Source organism: Zosterops lateralis, assembly GCF_965231275.1.
Source record: "Zosterops lateralis genome assembly, chromosome: 5".
Taxonomy (NCBI): Eukaryota; Metazoa; Chordata; class Aves; order Passeriformes; family Zosteropidae; genus Zosterops; species Zosterops lateralis.
Genome location: NC_139766.1, coordinates 70809265 through 70825511, shown reverse-complemented (window position 1 = coordinate 70825511; position 16247 = coordinate 70809265). Strand labels below are relative to the sequence as shown.

At 40.8% G+C, this 16247-nt stretch overlaps 1 protein-coding gene across 21 annotated transcripts in view; it reads left to right on the top strand.

The window, feature by feature from the left end:
• Nucleotides 1-16247, top strand: part of ANK2 (ankyrin 2) — a gene marked incomplete at its 5' end in the record, with an annotated part of 231179 nt that overhangs the window by 187735 nt on the left and 27197 nt on the right. For 9 of the 21 annotated variants that reach the window (XM_083862155.1, XM_083862154.1, XM_083862152.1 and 6 more), the window contains 8 exons: nucleotides 491-532; nucleotides 1421-1456; nucleotides 7220-7444; nucleotides 10179-10333; nucleotides 11077-11288; nucleotides 12105-12309; nucleotides 12985-13081; nucleotides 15268-15496. In XM_083862155.1, coding sequence (XP_083718281.1) covers nucleotides 491-532; nucleotides 1421-1456; nucleotides 7220-7444; nucleotides 10179-10333; nucleotides 11077-11288; nucleotides 12105-12309; nucleotides 12985-13081; nucleotides 15268-15496 — 1201 coding nt within the window. Of the gene's footprint in view, nucleotides 1-490; nucleotides 533-1420; nucleotides 1457-7219; nucleotides 7445-8839; nucleotides 8939-10178; nucleotides 10334-11076; nucleotides 11289-12104; nucleotides 12310-12984; nucleotides 13082-15267; nucleotides 15497-16247 lie in introns of all 21 variants that reach the window. The other 12 variants (XM_083862139.1, XM_083862148.1, XM_083862142.1 and 9 more) reach the window with 4 other exon arrangements.

Sequence of the window (16247 nt, the reverse complement as noted above, 5' to 3'; positions counted from 1 at the left end):
TAAGATTTTTAAAGTGTTAATGGTGTGCAAAACTATGTTCTCTTACATGTGTTCTGGTGATACAGTGAAATAGATTCTATTTCTAAGAATTTTCCTGACAGCTGTGTGGAGGCACAGTAGATAAGAGAGCAAATCAGACATGTTGTCAGGATTGTGGCACTGTGAGGAAGGAGCTTTGGGTCCCTGCTTTGATATTAACTTGGTCTTGTTGTAGAGCAAATACACAGCAGCTCTGCAGGTTTTCCAACTCTGACTCACAGTAAAACTCCTGTTTGATGAAAGATCCTGATTTCTTTTATATAATTTGCTGAAGAAGACCCTGTTTGACTAATGGGGGCTGAGAGTATCACTACTTGTATATTGAAATGAATTACACAGTTGGGATATGATTAGTGGGTTTATCTTGCTGGAAGTCATTGTTTCCATCAATGAAAAGATGAGGGATTGGGCAGCTTGTACTGTGACAAATAATGTGAATTATCATTCTTAGCTGCATGTCTGCAAAAAAGGAGGCTGGATCCTTGCTAACAAGGTAAACAAAATATGTTTCAAGTGTTGTATTTTGAATCCATAATATTTTTTTCCTGATGTGAGATTGATTTCCTGGAAATCCTTATGGAAACAGGACCTGGCAGCGACCAGCTGATAGTCATTTCTTAAATCAGAAAGTCTAAATGATTTCAAATTATACTTCTGCTTTATGGCCTTTGTTCAGAAAGTAACATTGAGGAAAAACAGTGAGTGTGTTTCATTAATAGCAAAGAATGTTAATGGAAGAAAATGGCAATGGAGATCCATATAATAAAGAGGGACATTGGAAAACTATTTGTCCATTTGACACTAAGTGATTACTGAAAGCCTAAATAGGTCAAAATGAGAGTTTGAAATTTGTCATTTAGTAGAACAAAAGGAGGACAAGAAACATGTTGAAATGGAAGGAAGTGGAGGACAATGTATTGATAGAGGATTTTAAGAAAAGAAAGCCATGATTTATTGTACTGTCAGGAATGCTGGCTGGAACTACCTTAGGTTCCTTACCCTTTGGTATCCCACGGTCCATGTTTTAGATGTGGATACCTAATCCAAGCAGCATTTCCCCTTATCTGCTTCTGAAAGTTTTGCTCAGAATCCAGCTATGCATTTTAGGTGTGTGGCTTCCAGTGTGAGAATGTCCATAGAGAACCGAGACTCTCCAGTTTCACTGTTGTTCTGCTAGTGGCCACTTGGAACCAAGGGTGTTTACATAGGCTTGTTTTCCATACTCACTTCTACCTTCCCACATGTGAGGAATATACACATATATGTATATGTTCATGTGTTTGCTTTAGAAATCTGTTTCATTTTCCAGTATTTCATTTAACTCATTCTTTTTCCCCCCTTTCTGTTCCTTTTTGATGTTAAACCATCTATTCTATTTCAGATGCTCTTCTCCATGTCTTGATCTTGACAACAGCAGGTGAACTTCTGCATAATTTCTTTCTTTAATTCATTGCATTTTCACCCACCCTATTTATCCTCCCCTCTTACCTCACTTCAGGATGCTTTAGTGTTTTGATAGGGCCCATTAGACAAGAGAAAAGAAGGAATCTAACCAGCAGTAATAGTTATGCATGGCACTACTTCTTTTATTAGAGTAAGTGTCCACTTTTTCCCATCTGCTTTGGCATCTATAACAAAACAGTTCTGGACACTTAATAAACCCACTGCAAAAAGTCTTAACAAAGTTCCTTATACCATCCTGGCTTTTTAAAAATATTGATGTATTTAAACCATACCTTTTCTTCGTTGGTGGAATGTTTTAATATTAATATTTAAAGTAGTCCCCCCCAGAGAATTCAACACAAATCACTGTAATTATTATATTGTAAGTGGGCCTTTTATCTCACTGCCTGTATTGCAGAACCACTCTCTAAGCCACATTTTCCAAATTGTGCCACCATATTTGAACTAATAGAATAAGAGCCCAGACTTAGTATATCTTATTTTTCATGCCACACCTATTTGTTGTGTGATGGTCAGTTAGTGCTTGAACCACTGGCACATTACAACCTGCACAGGACACCTGAAGCTGATCCCAAAGGAGGTTATCTTCCTTTGGCAAAATTGGCACAGTACCTGTTCACCTCCTTCAGCCTAAGCCTAGAAAGGTGAAAATTGCCTTAAATATTAAGCTCTGAAAAATTATGAAGTGGCTAATTAAACCCCCAAACTACAAACCCACCTTTTTAGGCCATGTCACTGAACTTCTCAGCAGCTGACTAATGCAGTGAAGAGAATGTTGTCAGAAGTTAATATTGTAGTGGTTTCCAATGTTAGGATCATGTTTTTTGTCCTCCTGGAATGTGAATTTTGCCTTGTTTCTGGATGGCATAGTTGCAGCCTGCTGGAAAGCACTCTGAGGTAGTTGAATGACTTTGCTGTTGACTTCAGTGGGAGCTGGATCAAGGCCTTTTTTCTGAGTTTCTGCCTCTCTCCGGTTTCCTTCTCCCGCTGAACACTTTCTAATGGCCGAAGCACCCTGATTGTTTGTTTCTGCTTCTTCACACTGCGACTAACACTGAATGCTGCTATCTCCTTGTTTCCCAGTTTCGTTTATAAGTTGGGATAATGTGTGCTGAGAAGTTTTTGACTGTGTCGATACTGGGTGTGCTCTGGTTGGAGCTTTGTTCCCTGCTATCTGCCGAGCGCATGTGTGCCTGCCCAGCTGCTCGGGGAGAGCAACCGTACCCGAGCCCAGTGTATGGAAGTGGTGGTAGAGACTTTGTCTGGTTTGGTTCCGTGTGTTCCAAGGACTGTTGCCTGTCCTAGAAGGCCCCTTCACCTGCTGGGTTTGCATGGCTCTCCTGATGACTCTGCAGAATGGGTGCCCCCACGCTTGCAGTCACGGCTGCCTGAAACTCTGCCCCTGAGAAGCTCTTGACACGACAAGGACTCTTCACAAAGCACACAGGTGGCTTCCTTCACCCCCTCCAGCACTGACACATTCAGTTTCCAGTGCCTTTGTTCATCCTGCTGTTATCTTTCACGTAAGGATAGATACAGAGTAAACCCAAGTTAATTCTATATGAATAAAATCAGCAAAGGGAATAAATCAGGCTCAGATCTAAAATACAAATATTTCATGAAAAATAAACCCCAATTTTTTGCCCCTTCTATCCAATGCATATATTTTGTCTGTGTTCTGATCAAGTAGAAACCCCCAGAACTGTTTGCTCTGCTTTCTGTAGCAGGTATGGAAACAGCCTGAAGGATTTAGGGGCCTTTCATGTGTGTACACAACCACAAGGCCACTGCAGCCAGTGTTATTTGCTATATCTTTCATATGACAAGCATGTAGCTTCTAACTGCTCTGAAATTGGAGAGAATGAAATGGCCTCTTTAATTTAGGAGTAAGATTGCTACATTGAGAGAGAGAATGGATGATGCTTGAGCTGACTGCTGTGTGTTTAACAGAAGCATGTATAGACTCCCCTGTAGTCTGTAACTGATTCCTGTAAGAGAACTGCTTTTGTACTTTATTTTTCCTTTAGAAAAGAAATCTGATTTCCCCTTCATTCACTTTAACAGAGAGAAAGCAATGATTTCCCCAAACCTGATTTGTTTCATGAATTTGGCAATTATATTGTACTACCACCTTGCCAAAGCTCAGAAAATCTCAGTATTGATCCAATTTGCAAGACTGCCAGGGTCACATGTTTGTGTCGTGCTTCATTTCTAACAGAACCTTTAAAACTGGAAATGAAACTTACTCAAAGGCTGTCTTAGTACTGAGAAAGATGCAGCTTTAACCTGCAATCTGCTTTGACTTGAGTAATCAATTAAATTTAAAATTAAAGATCCTTTAATCCCTTTTATTAACTGGGTTTTTCTTTCTTTTTTCCCCCTACTGAACTCTTCTCTGCCATTTGTGTTTCTCTTTAATGATCCCTCTCCCCCTCATTCTCTGTATGTAGGTGGCTGATAGTGCTGTAGTAGTGCTCCTTGCAGCTGGAACACGGAGTAAGGTCTGAGTTTGCTGCTTAGCCTCGGGGAGTATGAGAGATTTTAGGGTTATTCATGTGCTGGAGTTGTGCACTAGTTTCTTTTTGGCCATAGGAATTTAGTGTGGTAAGGTGTCACTTCCCAGACTGATGGATTCATCTGCCATTTATCCCTGCTAGTGGTTTTTGTTGAGTGCAATCTCTTCCTTTCTCATCTCGTCACTTAACAACTCTTGGTAACAGAGTGGAAGAGGAAAAATAATGTGTGTGTGCGTGGGCAACAAAATAATTAGCTTGAATTTTGCATTTACTCTATATTAGTCATACAAATTTTTCACTTTCATAAATGCACACTTCAGAAAGCATGTTTTGTATAAACTATTTGTATATTGATGGACATGCTCCTGCAAAAGGGGAAAGCTTTTCTGGTCCTGGAACAGCAATGGCCCCATCCAGATGCCCTATTATATGGCAAATAGGCAGAATAAGAGGCTGCTGTGATTCAGAAAAGGCTTTCTTATTAATTATTTGCTTCACTGTCTTCCATAGTCTAAATTATGTGAAATGTGCTGATTAAAAAAAAAAAAGATGAAAAGAAAACAGGTAAAGTAAGTGGATGAAAAAATGAATGTAGTAAGAAGATAGGAAATAAGCAGAGTGGAAAAGGATATATTTTTACACCTCTGTTTGCAAACTCTGTGTCAGTGTTCTGTCCTTCCAGGATTATGCTACAGGTCTAAAGCTCAGAAATCTCCCCCTTCAGTTTCTTTCCTTTGCACTATATTCATGTAGTTCTCCAAAATCTCTTTTCCAGCAATTCCCTAGTGTTCTGTAGCTGGGTTTAGGAACTGCCTCCTCCATAGTTAATGTGAAAATTGACATTTATCTTTCTGTGCTGTCTGAATAACAACCTTAGATCATCTGTATGATAGAAACAGCTGTTTTTACAGTAAATAATAGTAATATCCTACTGTTTTTATCCTAGCACTGTTATCTTGAAGTGAGATAGGCTTTGTGATAGATTTACTGATCCATGAGGCACATTTAGTAAACTCAAACAGAAAAAAAGAGTAGCAACCATACTAAAAAAAGAACCCAGAAGGATTAGAAGAAAGATTACTTGGTTTGGATCCTCACCTTTGGTGTGTCTGCAGTCTAGCAAGGAACAGAGGGTTTGACATTGCTGAGGCAAGTAGGGAGATAAGCTAAGAAGAACATGGGACAGCAGGTGACTCAGTACTAATATTTTAATGATGGACAGCAAAAAAAATGTGATCCTGGTGTTAAAGCATATAATCCTGAGTATTAAATAATGAAAATAACTGAATCCTAAATATTGTGTTCATGACAACTTGCACAATGAGAAATGTGAATGCTGCTTTAATTCAGTCAGAGCTCTCAATAGCTTCTGGGAGTTGTGGGGGAGTGTTTGTGTTTCTCTTAGCAGTAGCTTTCAAATGAGAAACTCTTCTTCCAGCAATGTCATTGACTGCCTCAAACACACCCATTGTACTGGAGACTTGGACATCTTCTCTGAAACATCACGCAGAACCGTTTTGATAACACTACTTCATGTACTTCAGGGCCAATTGCAGCACAAGCCAAGAGCATTAGTGCAACAATTGAGCATTTAGTGTCTCTTAAGCTCTTCTTTCATCTGTGCTCTAATATGTACAAAGAATGTATTTTGTGAAGGAAGCTCCCATTTTTCTCAACAAATCCCCAGACAATCGAAGCTGTAAAATGTTTTCATTTTCTTTTTTTCCCCCCTTGTTAAAACCACAGAAACACCAACCTCTAAGGAATGAGCTAATGGTTGTACTACCCAGAGTTTTACCCTAAGCAAAGCCTAGAGGTATCTGAATGGCAGTAGACTAGGAGCCTGCATGTGTGAGACAGACTGGCATCCGTGGTGCATGGTGTGCTTCCGACTGGCGCTTGTGGCTCCTTCCCATCGTCCATCTCTGACCTGCACGGTGTGTCGAGTGTTGTGTTTTTACAGCATGTGGAATTCTTGTAGCTGTGTGGACAATGGATGGATGCAATGTTTGTTGCACAGAATGGTCAAGGGGGCAGTGGAAAAATCCCTGTATTTGTTACTCCTGTTATAAGGGCTTTTCTCTATTGCAGGTCCTTCAGTAGCATTTCTGCGACTCCCCATTGTGCTGGTTCTATATTAGTGGCTAGAAGTAGGCCTGACACCGTTCTGTCTCATCTACTCTTATTTTCACTTCCAACAACCTGACATTACCATCCCACATCAGGCATGATCCTGTAATCAAACCGTAAAAAAAAAATTGGAAGTAGTTCTACACCTTTCCCAAGAATGTCCCCAGTCTGTCAAAATCTACCTGTTGGTATATGTGGAACTGCAAAAAGTTCAGCACAAGAGAAATTCCAAACCAATTGAAATGTTTTTCTCCCTTTTAAAGAAAAAGAATCAATAATTTATCTTGTGCTAGAAGTAGGCTCCCTGCAGATGGTTTTTCCCTTTCTTAGTTTTCCTTTAGGACATTGTATTGCTGTGCAAGGTAACACAGAAAACCCAAAATCCATAAATAAACCTTTTATATAGTGACTCTAGCTGTTCTCATCTGACCAAACCCCCAAATTTGCCTTCAAAACATAACAACGTGCTGGGGTTTTTTATATAAATAGGTGATAACCCCACTGATGGAGTATGAATTGTATTCATGCATTCAAGAATGAAATTTGATTTATTTTTAATATCCAAACCCACTTTTTAAAGAAATTATAGTTTATCAAATAACTAGCAAATTATATTGAGAACCTCAGAAAAACACCCTAAAAACCTGAGCCATCCAATCAGAATTGGCTTTATATTTTTGAATAATAAATAATTTCTTTCAACAAGATGTATTTGCTCTTGAGGTATTTAAAGAGTGCCAACTTTAAATATGGCTGCTTGCAGGTACAGAGTAGTGATATTTGCACTTGGCAATAGGTACACATGTCCACGTTTATTAGTGTCTGCTGGTATTTTACCACCAGCAGCCCTGTGACATAAGACTTTGTGTGAAGAACTATTGGGTAGCAGCTGCCAGTTTAATCAATAACGAACTCAGCATGATTTAGTGCTTCACGTGGGAGAAAGGCTTTTTCTCATTGTACCTCTTGAGCAAGGGCTCTGTTTGCATACGTCGCCTGTACGTATGTGGGAGGTAACCGAGGGAGCGGGTGTCGTGTGCCGGGTCTCACTGTCTGCCCTGGTTTTGCAGCTTCCTGGTGAGTTTCATGGTGGATGCCCGCGGTGGCGCCATGCGGGGCTGCCGCCACAACGGGCTGCGCATCATCATCCCCCCACGCAAGTGCACGGCGCCGACACGCGTGACGTGCCGCCTGGTGAAGCGCCACAGGCTGGCCACCATGCCGCCCATGGTGGAGGGAGAAGGGCTGGCCAGCCGCCTCATCGAAGTGGGACCCTCTGGGGCTCAGTTCCTTGGGTAAGGGGGGGGCCGTGTGGCCCAAAGGGAAACCTTCAGCCTGTGCTTGTGTTCGCGTTGCACTGAAATGGTTCTTTGGGAAAACTTGAGCCGAGAAGGGTCTCTGTAGAGTGTGGTAACAAACAGGGCAGCCATGTGAAATGCAGAGCAGCTGTCAGGGAAGGGTTCACAAAGTTTTTACACCTTTTTGTTCAAAGTGGGTGTCTCAAACATCAGCGCTATGGCTAATGTGCTTCCTTGGATATAATAGTTGCTCAGTGTTGTGATATTACAGTGGGAAAAGACTTTTGCAGCCAGAAAAGGCAGTTCATGCTATATTTCAAAAATTAATAGTACTGTGCTGATCTACTCCCCAAATGCAAAGCCTGCTACCTACACAACACAAGGTACAGGAGCTTATTTTAGAGTCTTGTGTTGTGATATCGGTAATTTGGGCTATCAGGGAAGCACAGTGCTGTTGATTTTTATGGGGTTGAAATTGCTATATGACACAGTAGGACAACTCTGGATTTTTTTGGCCGTTTCTCTCTTCTTATGCTGCAAAGTCCACAGAAAGATCAGATTTGTGTCTGCTGCTGAGCTCATTTTAGCAATTTTCAGCTGAAAGCGGCAGTTATCTGCACTTCTGAAAATTTGCTTTACCAACTATTCTCCCTATCAACTGTGACACTCAAAAGTGGATGACTGAAGTAACCCCTTCTAATGCCATAAATAACTTCATTAGAAACTGTAAAAAAAGTGGCTGTAAACACCAATAGTTTAAATCCATTTGGAAACAACTCAGTTGCTTTAAAATCCTGTTATAACAGGCAGTCATCAGAGCCACCATCTTTGTTACTGCTACCACTTATTCTTTTCACATCTCGGTCATTTCTAAAAAGAAGGAGAAAGAAATCTAAAGAGCAGAAAAAGTACTGTGCTGTCACATTCAGTCTTCCCATTATCTTTGTCACACACAAATGGATTTTAAGTATGTCTCCCATTCTTTTTTAATGGTTTCCCTATCTGATGAGGGTGTCTCCCCTGCAAGATAAGCCTATAGTGTACTTTATTTATTCTCAGATCTTTGTGCCCATCCTGGAAGCATTTTCCAAGGTGTTGTGCTGGCAGTGGGATCAGAAAATCACTACTGTTTGCAGGGGTGCATGCAAAGGTCCAGTTCTTGCTCCTATTGAGTACACAGCCAAAACCCCCACAAGAAAGAAAAGATCCTAAAATTAAAAAAACTAATTTTCTGATTTGGGTCACCAAATTGTCGTGGCTAGGACGGAACCTTATTCAGTGTACAGCCTAATTCCACTCTGTGGACCAGACAGTGGCACTGGCGTTCTGGCACAAAAAATACATAAAATTTATTTATGTTCTTTCTTTCACTGCTGCTTTGGATGTACTCAGTAAACTTCATCTGCCTACGGCTCCTCCCCCACTTAATGAGGGAGAAAGCTTGGTCAGCCGAATCCTTCAGCTGGGGCCTCCTGGGACCAAATTCCTTGGGTAGGAGAGACTTGAAACAAATTGATGGATGCTGACCTCCCCATTCTTCTCCTCCTTCTGCAATATGATTTTTTTATGTCATTATGCCCATGATATTGTCCCTTTCTATCATTTGAAATTTTGTACACTTAATCCTTAGTGGACCATTTTTCAACCTTTGTGGTTTGTGGTTTTGTTTTGGTGGTATGTTTGTATCTCTTTCTTCAAGTACTGTGGCCTTCATTTTTGTTTTGGCATGAAATCTTCCTAGTTTTGTGCTTGATGTCTGTAGCAAAGCAACCTGGATTGGGACCACAAAAAAAAAAATTAAAAAAAAAAAAAAAAAAAAAAGAATCTACTGTAAATTTTAAACTGTTTTTTTTGTATCAAGGACCAATCAATCAATAAGTTATATGTTGGATACCACCAGTGTGATAGAACACATGGCATTTACTAGATACCTGGTAACCTGTGTGAGTCCTCTAATTAGAGAAGTGTATCTACAAATATCTTTATATCTTCTCTTATTTCTAAGAGTATGTATGTATATGTTCATCTCAATACAGATATATTATATATACACATATGTGTTGTATATGTGTGTGTATATATATGTATATATATATATGGGCACATATGCTGGTGCAGAAGTTGACTTGCAAGGCAACAAGGCAAATTCTTATCTCTTATACTGCAATAGTAACCCAGACAATCTCCTCAGACTTCCTGTATCTCTTCCAGGGTGTAAATCAGGAATAAATTCATTGGAATATATAGAATTACAAAGTGAAATTGGCACGGGACACAATCACCTCTGGATTGCAATGAAATTATTCTGATTTGCACTAGTATAAGTGAGATCAGAATTTGTCCCACTATTCCTATACATTACAGTAGATTCTCTTTGAAATGAAGTTGCACCGTTTAACCCAGACAGTAGTGACAACAAAAACAAGCATGAGTTTTTGATAGATTTGCAAAAACAATCACCAAATTTCCAGATAAGCACTATTATCTTACCAAATCTCATTCACACTGTGGAAAGAGGTGAATGCACTTTTTCATCTGTCCTTCAGCACTTACTGGGTCCCTGTAATAATCTAGTCTGTGTTAGTGGCCTACTAGTTTAGGATTATGCCAAAGTATCCAAGCCAAATAGGTAGAATTCCAGGTCACTTTGTAGCAGACTGAGTAGAGTTGCTGTTAATCCTGTTTCTTCCTCTCTCCCGTGTGCATTTAATGCGCTGTGTTGCTGTGCCAGGCCTGTGATTGTGGAGATTCCCCACTTTGCTGCCCTGCGTGGGAAGGAGAGAGAGCTGGTGATCCTGCGCAGTGAGAACGGGGACAGCTGGAAGGAGCATTTCTGTGAATACACTGAGGATGAGCTGAACGAAATCCTGAATGGGATGGATGAAGGTATCCTGTGGCACTTGGTTTCTTATCCTGCTCCTGTGTTCCTTCTGTACCCAGGGGGTAGCAGCTTTAACCATGGTGCTCACTTCCTTTGCATGGACTGCTGAAGCAGTGGGACACTTTGTGAAGCTGACACTAGACTCCAGACTTGTGTTTTCTCCTGTTCCTTCTCATAGTGTTAAACAAAAAGCTTCCATAGCAAACATCTTTCCAAAACAAGGCAATTACCATGCTGATCCTTTTGCAGCAGCTCTGTGTGTGGGAGGAAATGTCAGTCATGGGTACTCTTGCTTTGTGAGAGAACAGAGTGGCCTCGGGCTGTCTAGGAGCTGCAGAAGTTGTTATTAATTTTTTTTTTTTTTTTTTTTCAAAAAACCTCACAAATCCCAAAGTAAACAAGACAACTCACAGCATTAAAACTGAACTCATATTTTGATACTGTTTTGAAGTTTTGTTTCATAGGACTTTGTAAATAGGTAGAAGGGGTTGGAACCAATCCCTTTGCTTGTTTGGCTGCTGATCTTGGAGGTATTGTCAGTGTTTGCAGCCTTCAGTTTGTGGCTCTGTCTGTATGTCTGTCCTTTCCTGATTGCTCTGGTTTAGCCAAACAGGAGGGTGTGTTTCCTTTTCCGTTGTTTCAAGACAAAATACTTTGTGTAAGTTGTACAAAACTGCAAAAATCTTGAGTGCATTTTGAAGGTTTCTATGAAACCCTGGTCTTCTGACCATGCCCTCTCTGCCCTCAGTACTCGACACTCCCGAGGAGCTTGAGAAGAAGCGCATCTGTCGCATCATCACACGGGATTTCCCCCAGTATTTCGCAGTGGTGTCCCGGATCAAACAGGACAGCAACCTCATCGGGCCCGAGGGCGGGGTGCTGAGCAGCACCGTGGTCCCACAGGTGCAGGCTGTCTTCCCAGAAGGGGCGCTCACCAAGCGAATTCGTGTTGGCCTCCAGGTAGGGTGGAGCATTCACAGAGTCTTGGTTTTATTCTTGGTGACAAATCACCATTTTTGAATGGAGAACCAGCATATTCAGCTCGTCGTGCTGTATGTTGTCTACAGCACTTCTAGTAAAAGAAACAAAAGAAAAAGGTCCATGCAAAAGTCAAAGCATGGGTTTTCCAATTAGTTCACAGTCTTGTCTATTAACTGTCTACATAACTTTGGGAAGAAATTTTGGTGATGATGCTGATATTAGTGTAGGCCGTAGAATTTCCTAAATACTTCTTATGAAAGGCATCAGAGAAGTACAAAGTGCTGCAATAATTAAATAGTCCTACTATTATTAAATGTACAGATTTTCAGTGTGAAAGAACCAGTGTAACAATTCACTCCCCAGAGAGGGAAGTCTTTCCTCTGGTCTCCATCCTGTCCTCCTGCTGCGTGCATCCATCATTTACCTTGTCCAGGAGACTGTGCTTGTTCAAATCTCCTGGGATTAGCTGAATAGCACTGTAAAACAGCCAGAGTTTGTTTTCAGGAGAAAAAAGTGACCAGGTTATCATTTGCTACTGGTTAAGCGAATTTAAATTAATGCTGTAAAAATAAGCAACAAGAAAGAGGATAGGAAGAAGAGGCAGGCATGGGAAAGTTAAAAAAGTGAAACCTCCCCTTTTTGCTGGCAGTCACTTCTTCTGTCTGCAGATTTTTGTGGGAAATTGTGCCATTTGGAAAGTTAAGGGGTTTGCGGGCAACATAGGGACCCAGTTCTTTACACATCATTAAACGGTTTCCAAATAACTTCTCTGTTATTTCCTGTTGCTTTGGAAAGGCTCAACCTATGCACGCTGAACTTACAAAGAAGATTTTGGGCAACAAGGCTACGTTCAGCCCCATAGTCACATTGGAGCCCAGGAGAAGGAAATTCCATAAGCCCATCACAATGACGATTCCTGTGCCCAAGGCCTCCAGCGACGGGCTCATGAATGGCTACGGAGGCGACACGCCCACCCTAAGGTTACTATGCAGCATAACAGGTAGGATGCCAGTGCTGGAGCTCTCCATCAGCATCCTGAAACTGTCAGTCCCCTCTCATGGGGCTGGAAATGCTGAACTGATTACACCCAGGGGAAGCTGGGTGGAAACCTGACTGGGGCAAGATGCTGTGAAAATAAGCTACTTTCCAAACAACTCATATATACCAGAAATAACATTTGTTGTTTGCACTAACAAGAGATGTGTAATATAATCACAGAGTTTGGGTTTGGTGGTTTTTTTGCATTTTCCTTGCAGTTTGTTTCTTGAGAACCACCACACCTCTGCCTGGCAGAGTAAGTACAGACTGAATATTGCAGGATGCTTAAGAAGAAAAATTGGACTTAAACACTTTACTTGCCATGGCTTCGAAGTGATTAGCATCTCCTTCAGTCTCCACTAAGAGAGACATGAGCTGCAAGCATTTCATTTAATTTGTTAATTTAATCCTGTGCTACAGGGCTCATAACTTAAAAATCATTTAGGCACTTGTTTTTTTCAGGGTAAGCCCATCTAGTCCGACTAGCATTAGTGGAATGATGCAGACCCAAGGAGAAAGCATAGCTGGGATTATTACTCGTTTCATGGCAATTAAAAACTGTAAAGAACTTCGTAGAAGCAAAAAAGTTGCAGACTTGCTTGGTTTTGATTTTATTTTTAAACTTCTGTCATTTCAGGAGGAACCACCCCTGCCCAATGGGAAGACATCACTGGGACAACACCACTGACATTTGTTAATGAATGTGTTTCCTTCACAACAAATGTATCTGCCAGGTACATACACAACCAAACAGGACTTTTACAGGAATACTCTCAAATACTTGCCTTTGTTCCACAAATATTTCTATTAAACTATTTTAGTTCAGAGAGTAGAGTGAACAGAGAGATTGATTATTTCATGCAAATCTCCATGGAAACAGAAATGCCTTATTTGGGTACCTCACTATACATCTTGCAAGAGATATTACTTCCAGAATATCTAAAACTGAGAAGTCAGCAGAAAGGGCCTGTAGCTGTGCCAAACTGGGGTCTAGAAGCATCTCTTCCATACATCTGTTCTTGCAATGAGATTTAACTGCTCTCTTACTGAAAACAGATTTTCATTTAAAAAGAAAGAATAATATATATATGAATATATGTATGCATTTTAGTTTGTGTCCATGATGGATATCACAGAAGTGTCCAAAACCCTCCTCCTCTGTAACAGGAGATGCAGCCCATGACCTGGAAAGTATTCCATCTAGACTGTGTACTCCAGCAAACAGTTAAAAAAATCATGGATAACTTGCCATGAAATTCAGTGCAAGCATTCAGTGTCTGAGGCAGTTATTGCTGTTAGTAAGGTTTGTTATTTATTGAAATAGTGTATTCAGTGTTGAAATGAGATCAGCTCTTGCAGTCCAACCTCCCATTTAACATTAGGTGAAATAAAGCATTATTTTTTTATCCTTTCTCAGTCAGAAGGGGCTATTTTCCCATTCAGCTGGCTGCTTTGCTGGTGCACGTTTCTGTTTGGTGTAACTGGGCATTCCTCTGTAACAGCAGTGGCCACCAGAGGGGGATCTCACAGTGCATTCAGCTCAGTGCTGCTGCCACAGAGGTCTGTGCAAAGGCAGGAATGTAAGAACCATGTGTGGAAACAAGATGCGGAGTTTGAGAGGTCCAAATCCCTAAAATTGTCAAGTCCCCAGCAGCAGGGGACACATGATAGCCAGAATGAGGGTGACATTTTATGCTCCTATAATCCATATTTGTAGTGGATCTTTCTCAATCCTGATGATGACATGAAAATTAGTATTGTTAATGTTCTATGATACAGGCAAGGTCCCATATAGAGATTTTAATGGGTTCTGCCTCTTCTTTTTAATCTAAATGAATGTTCAACTATCTACTTTGCCTCAAACATGATTTGAAACGCTGGTACAAATACAAAGGAGAATTTTTCATCTAATTTCTGACCCTTTGCTATTCACAGTTATTTTTTTATGTCTAGTTAAGCATTAATGATGGACAACAATTTCACCATCCATAAAATTAATACTGTCCAAAATGAGCCTGGGAATGAGATATATTTGCCATGTGAATTACACTGCAGACTTGGAGGCCCAGTATTTGTTTTCCATTTCCTGAGCTGCAGCTTTTAAAAGACTTAATATCTGTTGGAGCTTTTTAGCCCCTGGTGTTTGACAGCAAATCACAGAGGCATCTGGTGGTTTCTCAGAGGATGTGGCCTCTCCAGCACAGCATAATTCTCCCACGCAGGAAAAGGAAAGGATCAGCAGAGCCTTTCTGTAGCACACATGCTTTGCCTCTTGCAAATGTCAGCAGCCTGGGGTTTTGAGCCGTGCCTTTGCTAGGCGTTCTAAAGATGAGTGCAGCATGGAATTTGCTGTTATTCAGCTGCAGATGAGTAATTGCAGAGCAGTCACACTCCAAAGGTGTCTTTGGGGTTATGATGCCACATAATCCACCGTGAAGGATAACACCCCTATAGATGCCTCTGACCTCTCCTGACTTCCGCCTTCATGCGCTGGCTGGGAAACTTGAGCTCTCCACCCACACAGTGGATTTTATTGAAAAGAAATGGCATCAGCTCCACAGAGAAGCTCAAGTGGTAGCTGGGAAAGAAGGCAGGACATGTCACTCCTTGGAAAATGCTTGGTGACTAAATTCACATAGGAATAATTTCTGATTTTTGATGCAGCTTTGCACAGTGGACAAAGTAATTTATTTCATCTAAAGACCTGAGGTTTTGCTGTTGTATGTAAGGAATTGTTTGCTATTTCCTTTAAGCTGGGTGGCAGACAAAAACCAAGAGTGACAATTCTTTTTCTACTCTATTCTGACTTGTTATCTCCCCTTGCTGTGGTTACCAGCTGATGCTGCCAGGATGGGGAAACAGAATTTCCTTTCTTAAATCCTTCTCTACTGATTGCAAAACCCTTCATTTTCTTTTACAGATTTTGGTTGATAGACTGTCGTCAGACACAAGAGTCTGTTACTTTTGCTTCCCAAGTGTACAGAGAAATTATCTGTGTCCCCTACATGGCCAAATTTGTGGTGTTTGCCAAATCCCATGATCCCATTGAAGCACGGTTAAGATGTTTCTGCATGACGGATGACAAGGTGGATAAAACTCTAGAACAACAAGAAAACTTTGCTGAAGTTGCCAGAAGCAGGGATGTAGAGGTACTGTACAAGAATTTTAAGTTTTCTCCATTTTCTCATGTCTGCTTTTAAACCAGTTTTTTCCATCTTCTGTCTGCCACAAGGACTGAAAAATAATCTGCCAACAAGTACTGTTGCAATGCAATATCAGCAGCCATGATAAGATGGAAACTTGGCCTTTATTCAGGTGTAAGGAAAAAGTAGTGAAGAAACCCTATTCCCAATCTGCAGGGCTAAAGGGAAAGAGTCAGAGCAAAAACCGATGGCTAAATCCAAACTTTAGTAACCCCATAAATGCACATCACTAACCAGAAAGGCAGCTGACAGGGGTCACAGTTTGTCAGCACATTCACATACCAAGAAGTTAAAGTAGCAGGTTTGATTAATATTCTGCTTTACAAAAATAAAATTCCATTAAATCTGTTGCTGAGCAGGCAAAAGATTTCCTATGCAGAATTCAGCAAACTGCCTGCTAAATGCACTTTTTCTGTCTCTGTCAGTTCCTCAGAAGGGATGACAAATTGAAGGTGCTTTAACTTATGTGGTACATTCTGCTTAGTTCGCTCTCTTTTCTATGAGAATCCCACCTTTAAAAGAATTGTGCTTGCTGCTCCTCCAGCTCTGCCAAGCATCTCTTGTGCAGAGCAGCAAGATAAAATATGGGTTTATCAAACTGAATGACAAGGCTGAATTTCTGGAAAGTATAGGGTGAGCCACGAATGGATTGGCATTTCATATGGAACATCTCCCAAACTGCTGAGCTGATACTCAA